At 40.0% G+C, this 15,721-nt stretch overlaps 1 protein-coding gene across 3 annotated transcripts in view; it reads right to left on the reverse strand.

Moving 5' to 3' along the window:
• Nucleotides 1-1,176: 1,176 nt before the first annotated feature.
• The window catches only part of ADGRL4 (adhesion G protein-coupled receptor L4), a 141,332-nt gene continuing 126,787 nt past the window's right edge, over nucleotides 1,177-15,721 (reverse strand). For 2 of the 3 annotated variants that reach the window (XM_042464977.1, XM_042464976.1), the window contains 3 exons: nucleotides 6,628-6,719; nucleotides 4,327-4,495; nucleotides 1,177-1,678 (listed from right to left, as the gene is read on the reverse strand). In XM_042464977.1, the coding sequence (XP_042320911.1) occupies nucleotides 1,616-1,678; nucleotides 4,327-4,495; nucleotides 6,628-6,719 (324 nt within the window). In that variant the 3' untranslated portion in view covers nucleotides 1,177-1,615. The remainder of the gene's footprint in view (nucleotides 1,679-4,326; nucleotides 4,496-6,627; nucleotides 6,720-15,721) is intronic. The other variant, XM_042464978.1, reaches the window with a different exon arrangement.

Consider the following 15,721-nt stretch of genomic DNA (forward strand, 5'->3'; position numbering starts at 1 on the left):
CACACAAGCCACACAGACTGTGTGCGAGTCTGTGACTGGAGCTTTTAATAGAATTCTATGTTGGCTGTATTTAAATGTATTGTGAATGGATATATATGTGGTGCCATTGTGGTTTTCCATTGCTAGGTGTATTACCTATGTATCTTGAAGGTCTGTAAGGAGTTATGATACCCTTCTCCAACCAGGTACCCTCTTGCTCTGGGTTACAACTACCATAATCCCTTTTTAAAATGGCCATTCCTCATTATCTATGCAGGCTGAAAATAGTGCGAGTTGTGTTTCAACATATCTGGAAGATACCAGTTTGGGGAATATCAGATTCATGCTATATGAACTGAAACTTCTTGGACAAGTGATATTAGATATTCTCAGTACCCTAGATCACATCCTCATTGCCAAATAAAATTTCAAGCTAAGATCTGCATGTGCCCATTCATTTTTCTCATATTTTATGAGCAAGAAGAAGAATAGAGAGACTAGCCAGTCCACATGAGCCCTTTTACACATGTGAAGAGATTAGAGTCATGGCATTATTTTTCCTATGATGCTACTGACAATAAGGGTGTGTATTGTGTGGCTGTGGAAATGGACTCAACATGTTTACTGATATACACATTCTTCCATCTAAAGGAAATGAGATTGGCCTAGAATTCCTATGGCTGAGGACCTTTATGCACATATGTTGGTACTCTCATAGGCTCAAATCCTATTGGTTGTCCCAACTAGACCCATTAAATCCACTGATCCACCATTAAAAAATCAATTTAATAGATCCAATCCAGTTGGAACTAACATATAGGTTTCATGCATAAGAGTTGTACATTATATTCTTCATATGCTCCACATGGCATAAGTGTCATCTTTAATGATTTTTACAAACATCTAGCAAGAGAGAGAAAAGGGGGAAGCTGTTGTTGCCTATGTGTTGACTCACCATTTAACAATAGATTCAATGTGTCTAGTTGAGACTACCAGTAGAAGTCAGGTCATAGTGTCCCTTTATGTTGCCAAGGATGGAATCCATGGCTACTGTGCACCTTCATATGGGAGAAGGGGAAACATAACTGTGCAGCCCCTGCACTGATTTCAATGAGGTCCTGATGAAGCGCGCTAATGTGATGAGACTGATACACAATTCGACTTTTAATCCAGCTATTTACAATAGAGAACACTGAATTTTGATCAAAGTGATTTTTTTATTAACATTCTAATGCAATTTACTCTCTTTAAACAGCAATAAGCAAAATTATTTTCATTTCCAAGTCAGCGGGCATGACATTAATAGCAAAGCTGCTCACAAAAAATGGCTTTGCACACTAGGTTCACTTTCTTCTGAGCCACAGCCATTAGCCCTGAAGAGTCCTGAGCTCCTTTAGAAGCCTTATTTGTTACACTATAAACCAGTCTGTCTTGTACAGATATGCAGTTTGTACACAATACAGTGTTGCCTGAGTGCACATTTAAGTACAATACCTATACTGGAGATAAAGTAATTGATTTAAGAGAGATGACAGCTCAGTAGCTCATTTCATACTTTCACAATATAGCAATTTTTCTAAAGCCTCTCGTTTTCTCCTTTCTTCCACCGTGCTGCTCTTCTTAGTTTTCCATCAATTTACCTTAAGCATCCAAAACAGCAAGGGACATTTCTGAACAACCTGGAGTATTCATCCTGGATCTGAAATGAAAAGATGAAATGAACACAATGGCTTATTAACAGGTAAATATATGTATTTTAAGAACCATCCAGAGAGTGTGTCTTATTCTGTTATAAAGGATTTTACATAACTTGGCCTCAGAGAGGATTAGGAAGGATGCAGAGGGAACTTTGAGAATGGGTCTTACAGGAAGGCTTCAATCCAGAATCAGATGACTATAGTTAGTAAACCTCTTTAATTATTTCATAGGATTACTTCTGTACAAACGGAAATGCCTTGCTTCTTAAATCCCAGATCTGTGAGACATAAATCAGATTTCAGAGTCTTAGGACATGATTGTGAATTATATATGTGCATGAATTACTTTAGTCATGTAATGCTGTAATTCTTAGTGCACTTACTTGAAAGTACTGCCCTGTCAAATAAATGGGACTTGCAAATTAATATGGCTGGAACTGTAGTGCTAATCTCCCAGGTTCTCTACACCTAACTATATTGTCCCATTTTTTTCTTTAGCTCTTCTGGGACTTAGATCACATGTTTCTAGTCACTATGACAACGTTGCTGAAAACAGGCTTTTCTTACTGATCCATATGCAGACTATAGCATTTGCCAGAACTCACTACCCTGAATTGTGCAGCTCCACATTTGCTCTGCACTCTTGGAAGGTCTTGGTGGAAAAACATAGGAACTCTCCAGCAGGGTTTTCAGATTATCAATTCAGAATCTTTCTCTCAGATCCTTTTCCTTCCTTCCTTCCTTCTTTCCTTCCTTTTTATTTTGATCAAAACCTTCTGTATCATGATCAAGCAGAGGGAGGTAACCCTAACATCATCCTGCATTTTTGTATCTCTTTACCATCCAGCATTGACCCCAGGCATATAAATTACCCTCACATCTAATGCCATTTAATATAACACACACTCCTTTCCTTTTACATTGTCCTCCCCATCTGTTCTTCTGCAAACAAACAATCACAAAACAAAAAACCTCAGCCTTTCCTTTCCCACTGACTGCATCCTTTATGTGTACTAAAGGTGCAACATGGCAGCAGCCAGATGCTGTTGTACTCTAGCTCCCATTATATCTGACTGCCATGTATACTGAGGCTGAGAAGACAATTGGCATCCAAAAAGAAACAAAGGAATATACTTGAAAACCCAAGAGACATGAATCTTTAAGATACTATCTTTCTTTCTGTTGCCTGCAAGAGCTGGAGTCCCAAATCATCTGGAGGGCCAGAAGCTGGTAACCATTGAGACTGGAAAAGGAGAAACCACATTTCAGCACTTAACATAAATGTAGTGGCTGGAAGTGAGAGGAGGAGATAGAAATGATCTGGGAGAACAATTTAAACCTCTTTCCTACCTCTTTCAACCCTTCAATTCCTGTCGGAAGCTACACTTGCATTAAATGCTAAAATGCATGGAAAATCATTTACAGTTTGGCTCTTTCCCTCCAAATTGTGGGGCAATGAATGTTAAAGGCTGAGAGTGTTTTCTTGCAGTTTCTATGACAATGAGAGCTTCTTAAAATGCAAATAGAAGCTTCAGAGAAGAGATTTCAGTCTGGACCACCAGGGAGAGGAAGATTACCCTATTCCTTTGCAAGCCTGAAGCTGTTTGGTCTTCTGCAAGGCAGCTCAGAGTTCCAGCCACTTACTATCTACACAGAGCCAGTGTGGTGTAGTGGTTTAAATGTCAGACTAGTACTTTGGGGGACCAGAGTTTGAGTCCATGCTCAGCCATGGAAACCCACTGGGTGACCTCTGATAAGCCACACTCTCTCAGCCTCAGAGAAAGGCAATGGTAACCTCATCTGAACAGACCTTGCCAAGAAGGGGGTCACCATAAGTCAGAGATGACTTGAAGGCACACAACAACACCAATAACAACTAGGTAAGAAAGAAAGTGTGAATCACACCAAAACACTTTGTCGTGCATGCTGTTCCTACTATGAAACACAAACAGAATATGTCTTTACTTTCAGCTGAGAGTACACACCGCGAGAAAAAGTAATGTCTAGAATCCTGTTGAGGACTTATGTCTTCATAAGTGGACTTACATACAGGGCCTTTTCATGCACTATAACTTATAGCACTATTATTTCACTTTAATTGCCATGGTGTTTGTAGGTTGGTGACACCAGAGCTCTCTGGCTGAGGATTCTAAATGCTTCTCCCTAAACTGTGAATCCTACCGTTCCATAAGATGTTGCCATGACAGTTAAAGTGGAATCATAGACTGTTACTGTACAGTGTGGAATGGCTCAAAGACAATGCTTTCTGTCTTTGGCATGAGGGATCTAAGAAATGACACCCATGGTTACATACAGGTGGTAAGACCTGTCTTTGGCATTAAATGCACATGTATCTCATTAGGAAGACGATGGGATAAACATGCATTGGGCATGTTGCACTGGGTTAGGGGCTGCACTATTTTCATGTCACTATTCTGGTGAGCTTCCTCAGGCTTCAATGTTTTTACTAGGCTTGCTGAATGCATAGCCCTATATGACAGCATATCTTTTGATTAAGAAAAGGCTGAAAGACCAACCTTTTAATAAAAGAATTCAAGAACCTTCAAAATTCTTTACTGACCAGTAGAATGTAAGTGTGATTTTGGGTTGTGCTTGTTTGTGTGTGCATGTGTTCTGTGGAAAAACTTACCTTTCGTGACAAAACACAAAGAAATATGAAGATGAAAAGTCCCTGAAATGCATTGAAGATTGTAAAAAGATATGCTGTGACTACTGATCCTTGAATGACATGGAGCACCCCGAAGATCCAAGTAGCACCAAGGAGAAAGAGGAGCGAAAGAGCCCCCCGTGCACAAGACCTAGAGAAAAGCAAATAAGTGAGTTTTTTCCCCCTTCTTTCTCCTAATTTCTCTAAACAAAGCTAGTATTTTTTCAGTTGTGGAAAAAAAAATCCCCAGGAACTGAAGTTACATGGTTTGGCCTTTAGGGTGTGCTGCAGTGCTGTTACCAGAATGTTCCCGTCCAGCTGCTTTCATAGGAAAATCACTGAAGAAATTCACTGGATGGCTTTTAAAACACTGGCTGTCTTAATCTTCAAATCTGTTTTCTCTGGTGTACTGCAGAGCCATATGATTTGATTTTAAATCTACTGTTAGTGTAATTCCCCAAGGTAAAACATATGTCTGTTATGAAGTATACCCCCTAAGAAACCTTGGGAAAAAAATGTATAGTATGCTCTTAGGTCAGCACATGTGCATGACTTCAAAGGGAGCTTTTGGCTGCTTCTCAGTTTCAGCCTCAGAGATAGTGCTGGCTGTAAAACCAGACTTTCTCTTTATATTAAAAGGATTTTGCTTTTACAATGCAAAAGAACTTTAAATTGTTGCAGGGTTGGAATACTGATGCCCAAATAGCATACGCATCAATTGACTGATTCCAACCCCCCCCTCCTTTTTTTTTTTCCTCCTGGTTAACACAGTATAATACAAGTATATCCAGCTTTGCTCATGGACTCTGACAAATTACACCATGTTGTCTTGCAAATGGGCTCACTGATTAGTTTTCTCTTTCATTTTCAGTCCAGCAGTTTCTGGACTTTCTTCACACAAGAAAGCTTTCCTCCTGCTGCCCCCTCCTCTCTTACAGTGTTGCTTCCTCCGACATGAATACATTTTTGACTTCATTAGAAGCAGTGCCCTGTGAGAGCTGATCGGTGGAGGAAACAGGACAAAAGTGATCAATCAAACAATTGCTAAATCTGAACCATAAATCTAGTGCAGTGCCACTGAAACTGTAGGAGTGTTTCCAAGCAACAAAAACAGTAAGTTGTTTTCAATGGTCCCTGTAGCACACTCCAGCTTTTCCAGCACAAATGGTTTTCAAGGTCTCTATAAATCAGTTTTAAAGAGAACGAGTTGATGGAAAAATCATAGCAGCCACATGATACAAACTGTTTAAAAAATCCTGGGAGAAGAACAAATAACTGAACCCACATTTCTGTCTTCCTCATAAAACAAACCAAATCATTTGGAAAGCAAGCGCCTGATATAGCCATAGATGGATTTTATTTTTAAATGAACCCCACATTTATTGAGAGAGTGAAGCTCATCCTTACTGAAATAAATGGGACTCAGGCAGCAATCTGATACACACTCACCTACCTGGGAGTAAATGCTACTGAACTCAGTAGAATTTACTCCTGAGTAGCCATGTGCAGCATTGCACTGAGCCTCAAGTTTGGTTTCTTTACAATATGTGGTATTCTTCACATAACTGTTTCAAAGCGTCCCCAGAAATGGCGCCCTCTGGAACCGAATTGGGACGCGATGGGAATGCGCGTCGGCGGCGTCGGCGGCGTCCCCCCGTGCGATAAAGTTGCGTTTTGGGCCCCATCCGGAGCCCATCGCGTTCCATGCACGCGCCCGCTCGCCCCCGTTAGAACGCGCTGGGGACCGGTTTAGGCCCCGTGCGATAAACTTCATTGTGAAGAAAAATGGCAGTTCTATGTGAAATACAGCTCTTAGGAAGTAGTTCTCCCCATCCATGATTCGCTGAATTAGAAGTGTAAACATTTTATCAACCCATCAGTATTCTCTCACAAGTATATTAATACTTTTTTTTAACTCTAAAGGGGCAGATTGTATAATGTTGATTCAAATTCCCTGGCACTTCATGGTGCCTGCAGAATTTTTGGTTATTACTGTTTCAGTAAAATTATTATTGAACTGGTCATAATGGGAAAGGTCATTGGGATCAGTGCCATTTATGTCAGTGGCTACACAATTAGAATTCAGGGTGTGATATTTATGCAGTTGTCAGTAAGACTAATGACTTAATACAATATAGTGTATATTTTTCTTCTTCATAAACAAAGCAAGGCTTTTTTTCAGGAATGATAAAGCATAATAAAGTTAATAAAGAATTACCTCAGTATGTATATATTTTCAAATCTACAGATGTTAACAAAAAACGTATCAGAGTTGGAATTTACCGTATGTTTTCATAGCAGCTAACTTCTGGCTTTAGCATGGCTGTTTGTTGGAATACTTTATAGATTATGACACCAAATGCCATTAAATTAACCTGGAAAAAATACAGATATAGACTGTTTTGTTTACTGAAACAGACGCTGGATTTAAAGCAGTGTTTTTATATTTAAAGTGAAAAGATTATTTTCTGTGCTGTTGAGAAGAAAAAGCCACTCTAATCCATTTATGTCAAACAACACAGAGCACTACAGTAATGAAGGTCAAAGAGGATTGTAACTCTATATTCTTTCAAGTGTATAATTAAGAGCAGTCTGCAAATGTTTCTTGAATGTATTGGTAAATCTCTTTGGTTTCCAGATCAGAATTTTGTCCTGAGTATTAATACAAAATTATGCTTTCTTGCCTAGGTAATTCATTTAAATCAAAACTACCCTATTAAAAATGTTTTGATCACATGCAACCTTCTTTTTGAAAAAAAATCACATTAGTAATCTTATGCATGTGCTGAATTTCTTTGGGTAGAAATGAAGCAGGAGAGAAATACACTTTCTATGTGTTTCACTAACAAACAATGGTCAGGAAAGTATGGAACTGCAGCACAGAAATGATAATACATCCTAAAGAAAAGAGAGACATTTGCTTGAAAAGTTCTATGCCAAATGGAGACAAAACAGCTTTCCATATTTTTTAGAGAAAGATTATCCACTATGGAGTTGTATCTCTCTTTCCTTCTAAACACCCATTTCACTTATCTCCCCCATTCCCCTTCCTACTTTCTACTAAACCAGGGTCTAGGCACTGGCCAAACACAGCCTCCAACCACTCTTTGCAACCTCACAACTCCCCTAGGATACCCTGAAAACTCTGGGACTCAAAAATGGTATTTCAATAGGGAGGAGCAAATAACTGCAGGAAAATCACCCAAACTATTGCAAAATATGACAATTTAGACTAATTTGCCTCTCATAAACTCCAATCCTTCTGAACCAGAAAGGGCGCCCCCCAGATTGGCCAAAATAAAAACAAGGGGTGACTTCCCATCACTGGGATTATTTTGATATGTGTTTTTGGGGAAGTGGATGTGAAAAATGGCCATCCCTTGATGTGGTTGGCTGCCTCTGCTCTAAACCATGTTTGCCAACACCATAATTGGTAATAGCTGCATTCAGCTGCTGGTGGAGAAAAAAAGGAGGACGTTGACTCTTCCTCTTCTTGTACACCATGTAGTTGCTGCATTAATTGGAGAAGGGCATTGGAGAAGACCCAGAGAAATATACATTTTCCCCAAACCACCAGGGTCTTTTGTAATGTAATGCTCCAGATACTGCATTAAAGAAAATAATCCTCTAAATGTGGCTAGAATATCTCTATTGGTGCTTATACTGCTCTTGTCAGTCTGGTCAGGAAGAGGAGTTCAATGGGAAGGAATAGCAGTACAGCGAAAGGCTGGATTTCCTCTTTATCTTGCATTTTAATCTGAGCCAGGGGGGAAAAACAGGCCTTGTAATGCTCATTACAGGTGAACATCATGTGCTGCTGAGACTTTTATTTGTGAAATGTTTTATGGTTGATAATGATATAAGATTCCCCAACTATAAAGATACACTTGTCCCTCACACTTGCTGGAGTTAGGGGCACAGGACCCCCATGAACGTGGAAAAACATCAAATAACAAAAACACTATGGCCTGTTACAGACAGCCCAAATAAAGCTTCTTCGAGTCACAGTGGAGGTATGGTGTTTCAATGATGCATGCGTCCTAAGGAGTCAGAAGTCGCACCAAATCCACGCTCGGAGCGTGGCTTTGGTTGACTTCTGGACTCTTAGGACGCATGCATCATTGAAACACCATACCTCCACTGTGACTCGAAGAGCTTTATTTGGGCTGTCTGTAACAGGCCAAAGTTTTTATCTGAGAACATATCTCTAAGAATCTCTAGGTCCTCCAGTGCAACTCTGTGGTCAACATCTGCCACACTGAGCATAGAACTGTGCTGGTGGAACTTTCTCTCTAGGCATCTCTAGTCTTTCAGTAAAACGTTGGTTTTAAAGTTGACCATAGAGTTGCACTGAAGGATCTAGATATTCCCAGAGAGACATATTAATAAAATCTGTGAGAATCAAATTTGCAAAGTCAAAGCCGCAAATATGGAAGGAACAATTGTATATCGTTAAATACTAGACATATCCATGTCATAGCATTCCCGTATTTGTGCATGGTTGTGAAGGCTGGTAATGAAGCCATAGGAAGAGAATCAACTCATTTGAAATGGGAATGGCGAGAGTTCCAGGATACAATAGTTAAAGGACATATGAAGGGTCTTACAGGAAATCACAGCTGAACTCTCACTTGAAGCAAAGATTATTGTTGTACTCTGGACATATTATGAGATGACGTGACTTATTGGAAATGACATTAATGTCTGGTAAAGTGAAAGCCAGTAGGAAAAGAGAAAGCCCACATTACAGGTTATGGGTTCGATAAAGGAGCCTTGAAGGTACAAGCTCTGAACAAGACTGTTGATGACCAGGGCTCATGGTGTTAACAGGGACTTTCATACTATCAGGATGCCTGTGATATTTGTTTAGTGAGTCATTTGAAGTACATGAAGGAGTCTGACCATATTTCCACAAGCAGAGTTTTCACTGAAAATTATTCACAAGCAAGCACAGTTAGCACATTTTTAATGGTTGTATTCCTGTTTCAGGGATGTGTTAACTTAGTGGTTAAGGTGCTGACTGAGGCTGACAATGCAAGGGTTAGCAGATCAGTGGGTCAAGACCCAAGCACAACTTATGGAGTGAGCTCCCACTACTAGTCCCAGCTTCTTCCAATGTACCAGTTCAAAGCATGTAAAAGTGCAAGTAAACTAAATAGGTAGCACTTCTGTGTGGACAGTAACAGTGTTTTAGGCCCCATGCTGGCGCCAACAACCATGGAGTCATCTTTGACAATGCTCACTCCTTGTCTTAGGTGTTTATCCCACTATGCTCTTAAAGAGGTACTATTCCAGTGTGACTCCTTAGCTGCCTCCTTTTGCATGCTGGATGGCAGTTTTAAGGAGCTTGAACTTCTCTGCCTGAGAATTCTAAATACCCCTCCTTAAACTGCCAATCCCAGCATTGAGGAGGCAGCTAGAGGAGTCACACTGGAATAGTACCTCTTTAAGAGCTCGTCTGATAAACACCTTAGTATCAGAGAGGAGCACCATCCCTTACAGTTTGGACATGACTAGACAATCTTGTCAAAGGGGAAACTTTTTTTTTTTTAATTCCAATTTCACCTGCACCTCCATTCATAACAATAACACTCTATCTGGACAAAGCTAGCTGGAAGACTGTTAATGAAGAATTTTAAATACTCAAGGGAGCAAATTGGTACCTTCAGACCTCCCTGTGTTTCATAAATTAAAATAGGGGTGCTTGAATATGTACAGCATAAAGCATCACTGACTGACCATCCCTTATGCAGTTCCACTACAGTTCCTTTCAGTGCAGGTTAGTAGTTCTGGTAAGAATGGGCTGGTGAATCTTTTCATACTTTTAGCCCAAACTTTGGGCCTGAGCAGTTGGGCCAGGAAACCACATTCTGGCCCAGGTGCACACCCAGGTTGGTATCTAGGCTGGCAGATGTTTACATGCCCGTCCCCGCACTGACCCTGGGACCCACCACCAATGTATTCTCCATACTTTTCTGCACTGTCATTCATACAGAGAAGCCCCCCTGTTACTGTGTCAGATGCAAAAATAAGGTACCAAACTGCAGCCACATGGTCAGGTGCCCAATTTCCACATTAGACATGGTGACGGGCTTCCCAATAGGAGTGACAGCACAGGAAGGTAAGGAGCATGCAGGGACCATTTAAATAGCCAGCATTTGCTACAGAGTTTCTGGGAAACTCTATGGCAAACTGGGGTTTGTTGTTGTTGTTGTTATTATTATTATTACTCCACCTTTCTTCCCGAATAGGGACTCAAGGCAGCTAACAAAATTTAAAACAGTAGAAATTAAAAACAATACAAAGCATTAAAAGGTAGATACAAAGTTTAAAAAGCAATTACTGTATTTTCTGGCATATAAGACTACTTTTTAACCCAGGAAAATCTTCTCAAAAGTCATGTGTCATCTTATAGGGCAGGTGCTGAAACTTCCGAGCTGGACTGGAGAATCTGCGGTTACTGCATATGGTGGGGGGGAGCTCAAAATGGCCACAGCCACATCCCCTCCATATGTGGTGACCATATGAAAGCAGGAAGGGAGGCGCTGTACAAGTACGGTAGAATAAAATCTTGAAGACAGGGAGGGCTGGGCAGGCAGGGAGAGCTGACCAATGCAAGCAGGCTTTGCATACAACAAGTTTTCCTGCTAAGTACCTGCATGTCATAAGCATTTGAATTAATTGAATTAATGTTTTTTTTTATTTTTATTTGGTGTGCGTTGGAAGAGGTGTAGTCTTATACGGCAAGTATATCCCAAACTCTATATTTTAACTGGAAAAGTTGGGGGTCATCTTATACGCCCAGTCGTCTTATACGCCGGAAAATACAGTATATTTTGACCTGCATTTAGTGTTGTTTACCCCAGGATTGGGCCAGATCCACCAGATCTGTGTCTGGTCTTCCAGGATCTGTGAGGCCAGGGAGAACATGGGTTTTTAGCCTGTGTGGAAAGCCCCTTTGAAGGAACTATCCAAGAGCTATTTTAGGGATAGGTTTCAGCCCCTTTGGTAGCTCATTTAAGTCTAAATGAAAACCTCAGAGCATATCCACTGCCTTGCTGGTGTTAAGAGAGATCAATCTCCGCTGGCTTTTCACATAGTCAATTGATTGCACATATAGAGGGGGAGAGGATTCCGCCTTTCTACCGATATAGGGACTCAAGGCAGCTAACAAAATGTAAAACGGTATAAGTTAAAAACAATACAAAGCATTAAAATGTAGATACAAAGTATAAAAAACAATTATATTTCCATCTGCATTTAATGCTGTTTACGCCAGGATTGGACCAGATCCACTGAATTTACCTTAAGGTTTCTGGCCCCCTCTTGTACACAGCTGAAAATATGGAAGAGCTAAGGAAATACAAATTGTGATCACCATGTCTCTCTTTCTCTTCACTCTTAGCACAAAAAGAAACTGGAAGAAATAGCTTTTTAAAAATCAACACGAGCTGCCGCTATTTAATTGGTATTCAGTTTGTTTTTATTTATTGGTGCTGTTGATTAGAATTCTATGCTCTCTTAGAGGCTTGTGAAGTGAAAGAAGTGAAATAAGTATATTGTTAAATAGGTAAATATATACATACGCAAGTTAGCAAAATATGGGCCACAGATACTTAACCAAAAACAGGAGATATGGTCACTGAGAACTAGGAATGGCCAAATACATTTTTGGACTGTTCCCCACACCCTTTCCTCCCGCAAACATTTACAATAGCTTTACTGCAACATTATGTGATTTTTCTTTTTTAAAAGTATGATTTTAAATCTTTCCACCTATAAAATACACATTTTTAAACCAACTCTATCTTCAGGGTGAATGTATTTTGACACTTTATATGCATTTTTGTTTTTGGGATGAAAAATGTCTCATAAAACTCAGGTAGGTCAGGCAACTGAACAATTAGCCTATTTTGATTAATGTATTAACCTGAAAATTTTGAATCACATAAGTTTGTATAAAACTGTGGACCAGACAGAATCCTCAAGCACTGTTGGTTGGAACACATACACTTCAAAGTCCTGCCTTGCTGATTTCTGACTTCCAGTCTCACAAGAATTCCCCTTCCTCAGAGAAGCTCCCTTGAGTTAAAGTCCTGTCTGTTTATTTCTTGAAAAAAGAAAAGAAGGGAGGAAAAGAAAAGAAATGTACTTCAGGCACAACTTTGGAGAAGTGAGGCTTGTGCTGGATAGAGCAAACGTGCAGGTGTAGTAGGAAACTGATGTGGTTTCCAGGCCTGAAATCTCTGAATGTTTTAAAATTTGGGCCCAGTGCACACTGATGTTTGTTACTTTTACCATCTTTTGGTTTCGTTTGCCTCACCAGGCTAAAAATGCAACCACAGGTCAAATTTCCACTGTCTGTTGCATCCATATGCTTGATTGTGATCCTGTCAGTTTTCCCCTGTGTATTGCAACTGCTAATTTCACAGTGTTAGTGAACCAATAGTCTAGGCTACATGAAATGTCCCTGCTTGTGAAAACTTTCTTCTCCTGGATTTTAGGGACCTTTCCCTTCCTTTTCACCTCCCTACTCCATCACTCATCCTGCTCAGAGAAGCTATTTGGACTTCTGTGTCTGTATATCTTAACAAACCCCACCAAAGTGGGGGGAAAGTATTAGTGATACACAGTAAGCAATAGGTGCATATGTACAGGTGAAATACATAAAAAGGACTGATTAGTTATTTAGAGAATTAATACCCTGTTACTATTTGGCATGAGAAGCTGTCTGAAGCTACTTATATTTAAAATTATAAGATATAATATCTCTGAAGCCTGTTGTTTTCAAGGTTAATTATACAATTAAGCTGACCTTTATTATAATTATATGCAGGTTTACGTTGTATGATAGATATTCTGGAGAATATTAGATCAAATAATTATCTCTAGCTGACATTCTGTTAATCTGTAATGCTCTCATTAAAGGGCAGGGCAAATTCTAGCCAGAATACAAAGGAGCAACTCAGCATAGCTTTTAAGCAGAAATGTATAAAAATTTTAAGAAACTGGAAATCTCACATATGTTGCATCAGCTAAATTATTTGGTCTAGTTTCTACTCCAATATTAGCTAAAGATTGACAAGAACCAATAGATTCCACAGTGTATACATTTCAGCTTCTATACCTGTTTTTCTATGCTGTCTGTGAGTTGGATCCAGAGATATTTTGTGTGTGTGCACACTCCCCAAAAAACATCTGCTCACCTTGTAGCCACTGTACCAAAGGCACATGACATTTATGATGATTTGCAGGCAATGTGGGGCTTTTTGCTGAAAATCCAATTAATAAAGAACTGTCTTTTACCTTACATCTTCCTGGAAAATGCAGATAATTGTATGTGTAGCTGGCATGTGGTCAAGAATAATGTGAAGTATGGGAGACGTGATCATCCAGGACCAGTTTTTTACACCACATGAGTTCACATGAAGGAAATGTGTGATGGGTTACTCCTAACTCTCCATGGTTAGTGTGGTGTTAATGGGGTGGCTGGGGACCATAAAAATGTGCTGAGGCTACAAGATGGGTACAAGCTTTCTGTCAGTGTAGACAAAGAGGCTTGACAGACCGCGCCAAAAGGGTGTGTGGAAGCCGACCGTCTTTGCTCCTGAGGGAGCCCGCAACAACCAAACTGCACGAGCTCCCTCCACACCAAAAAGAACCTGCTCAGTCCTTTTGTAAAGAGAATGGGCTAATTTTTACAATCTTTTATTTATTCATTTATTTAGTTATATCTCACCTTCCATCCAGTACAGGGACTCAAAGTGGCTATACCTGTCTCTTTAACAATAGATGATAGCTTTTGATAATCATTTTCATTTTGTTTACTACACACCTTTTTAATTTCTTGTGCTTTTTCATGGTCCTTACCAGATCTTCTGATACAACATTCCCAATATGTGGTTCATATTTTATCAATGGGTGGGAAAAAATGTAAATTCCCCAAGCAGGCATGGGATGAATAGGTGTTTCTAAGATGCTCTAAAGTCTAACATCTTTGAATAACAAATTTATAGTCATGGTGGGTGGGTGTCCCTCACCTGTTTTTAGTTTGTGTTGCAACACCATCTGCTGTAACTAGGTGAGAGATTGCTATAAACCAGAGGGAGAAATAAAGTTGAACAGTATCGTTCTTGGGGATTTAAATACACCTACAAGACTCTTAAAACAAGAAGCTGCTGGGCAAGAGCCAGCTAATTCCTATTGTTTGACAAAGGAAAAGCTTGTGAGTTTCCTTCACATTTAAATAACTGAAATACGAAATTTTCATGCTTCTCTTATAGATTTTTTTTAAAAAGTAAGCTTCATCCCAAAACTATCCATATGGATATGATCTGAAAGGTGTGATTTTCTTATTATTGCTATTATGTGCCTTCAAGCTGACTCTGACTTTTGATGCTCCTATCATAGCTTTTCTTGGCAAGATTTATTCAGAGTAGGTTTGCTTCTGCTTTTTTGAGGCTGAGAGTGTGTGACTTGTGCATGATCACCCAGTCGGTGTCCAGGTCTGAGAGGGGAGTCATATCCTAATCTCCCAGAGTCCTTGTCCAACACTCAGTCCACTACAGCATGCTGGCTACAACATGTGAAATCTACTAGCCTCACTTGCTGTGGGATTCATTATATACTGTTGATGATAAAGATTGTTTGCTAATCTGGCTACTGCTAATGTATTGTTTTTATGGAGCAAGGTATTATGGATGGTTCAGATGATTAATTTTAGATTCTATTGACATTCTGATAAAATCATGTAAGTTGAGGGAACTTGCTGTCATGATCTGCTTGAATTCATTATTGTAGATGCAACATGTCTAAATAGATAAAATATCAAGAGATCCACTATACAAGATACAGAAATAATATATTACTAAGCCAGAGGATTCTCATTCTCATATCAGCACTAAAAGCACATTAGGTTTTTTTCCTTATCTGCAGTGGAACTGTAATATTCACATTGGCGGGATACAGACCACCGCTTTGAGGCGGTCTCCCGCTGGCGCCATTTGCTCCGCGCGGGAGCCGCAGCAGCCAAACCGCACGGCTCCCGCACAGAGCAAAAAAGAAGCTCCATTTTGGAGCTTCTTTTTGCGGCGCCTTTATGATGTCGCGAGGCGCCGCTGGTGCATTCGCGACGTCATAGGCGTCGCGACACGTCTGGACGCTATGCGTCCAGTACGTAAACATGGCGGCCCCTATGTGGAAGGGGCGCCGCCATGTTGTACGTATTCTATACGTACTAGGGTTAGGGGGGTGCGGAAGCACCGCCTCTTCCTAACCCTATTACGTATAGAATACGTACTATATGGCGGTCTCTATCCCTCCATTAGTTATAATGTGCATTAGACATAACAGTATTTTAATATTTTGGTGTCTGGGT

This window comes from Sceloporus undulatus, chromosome 4 (genome assembly GCF_019175285.1).
Source record: "Sceloporus undulatus isolate JIND9_A2432 ecotype Alabama chromosome 4, SceUnd_v1.1, whole genome shotgun sequence".
NCBI lineage: Eukaryota > Metazoa > Chordata > Lepidosauria > Squamata > Phrynosomatidae > Sceloporus > Sceloporus undulatus.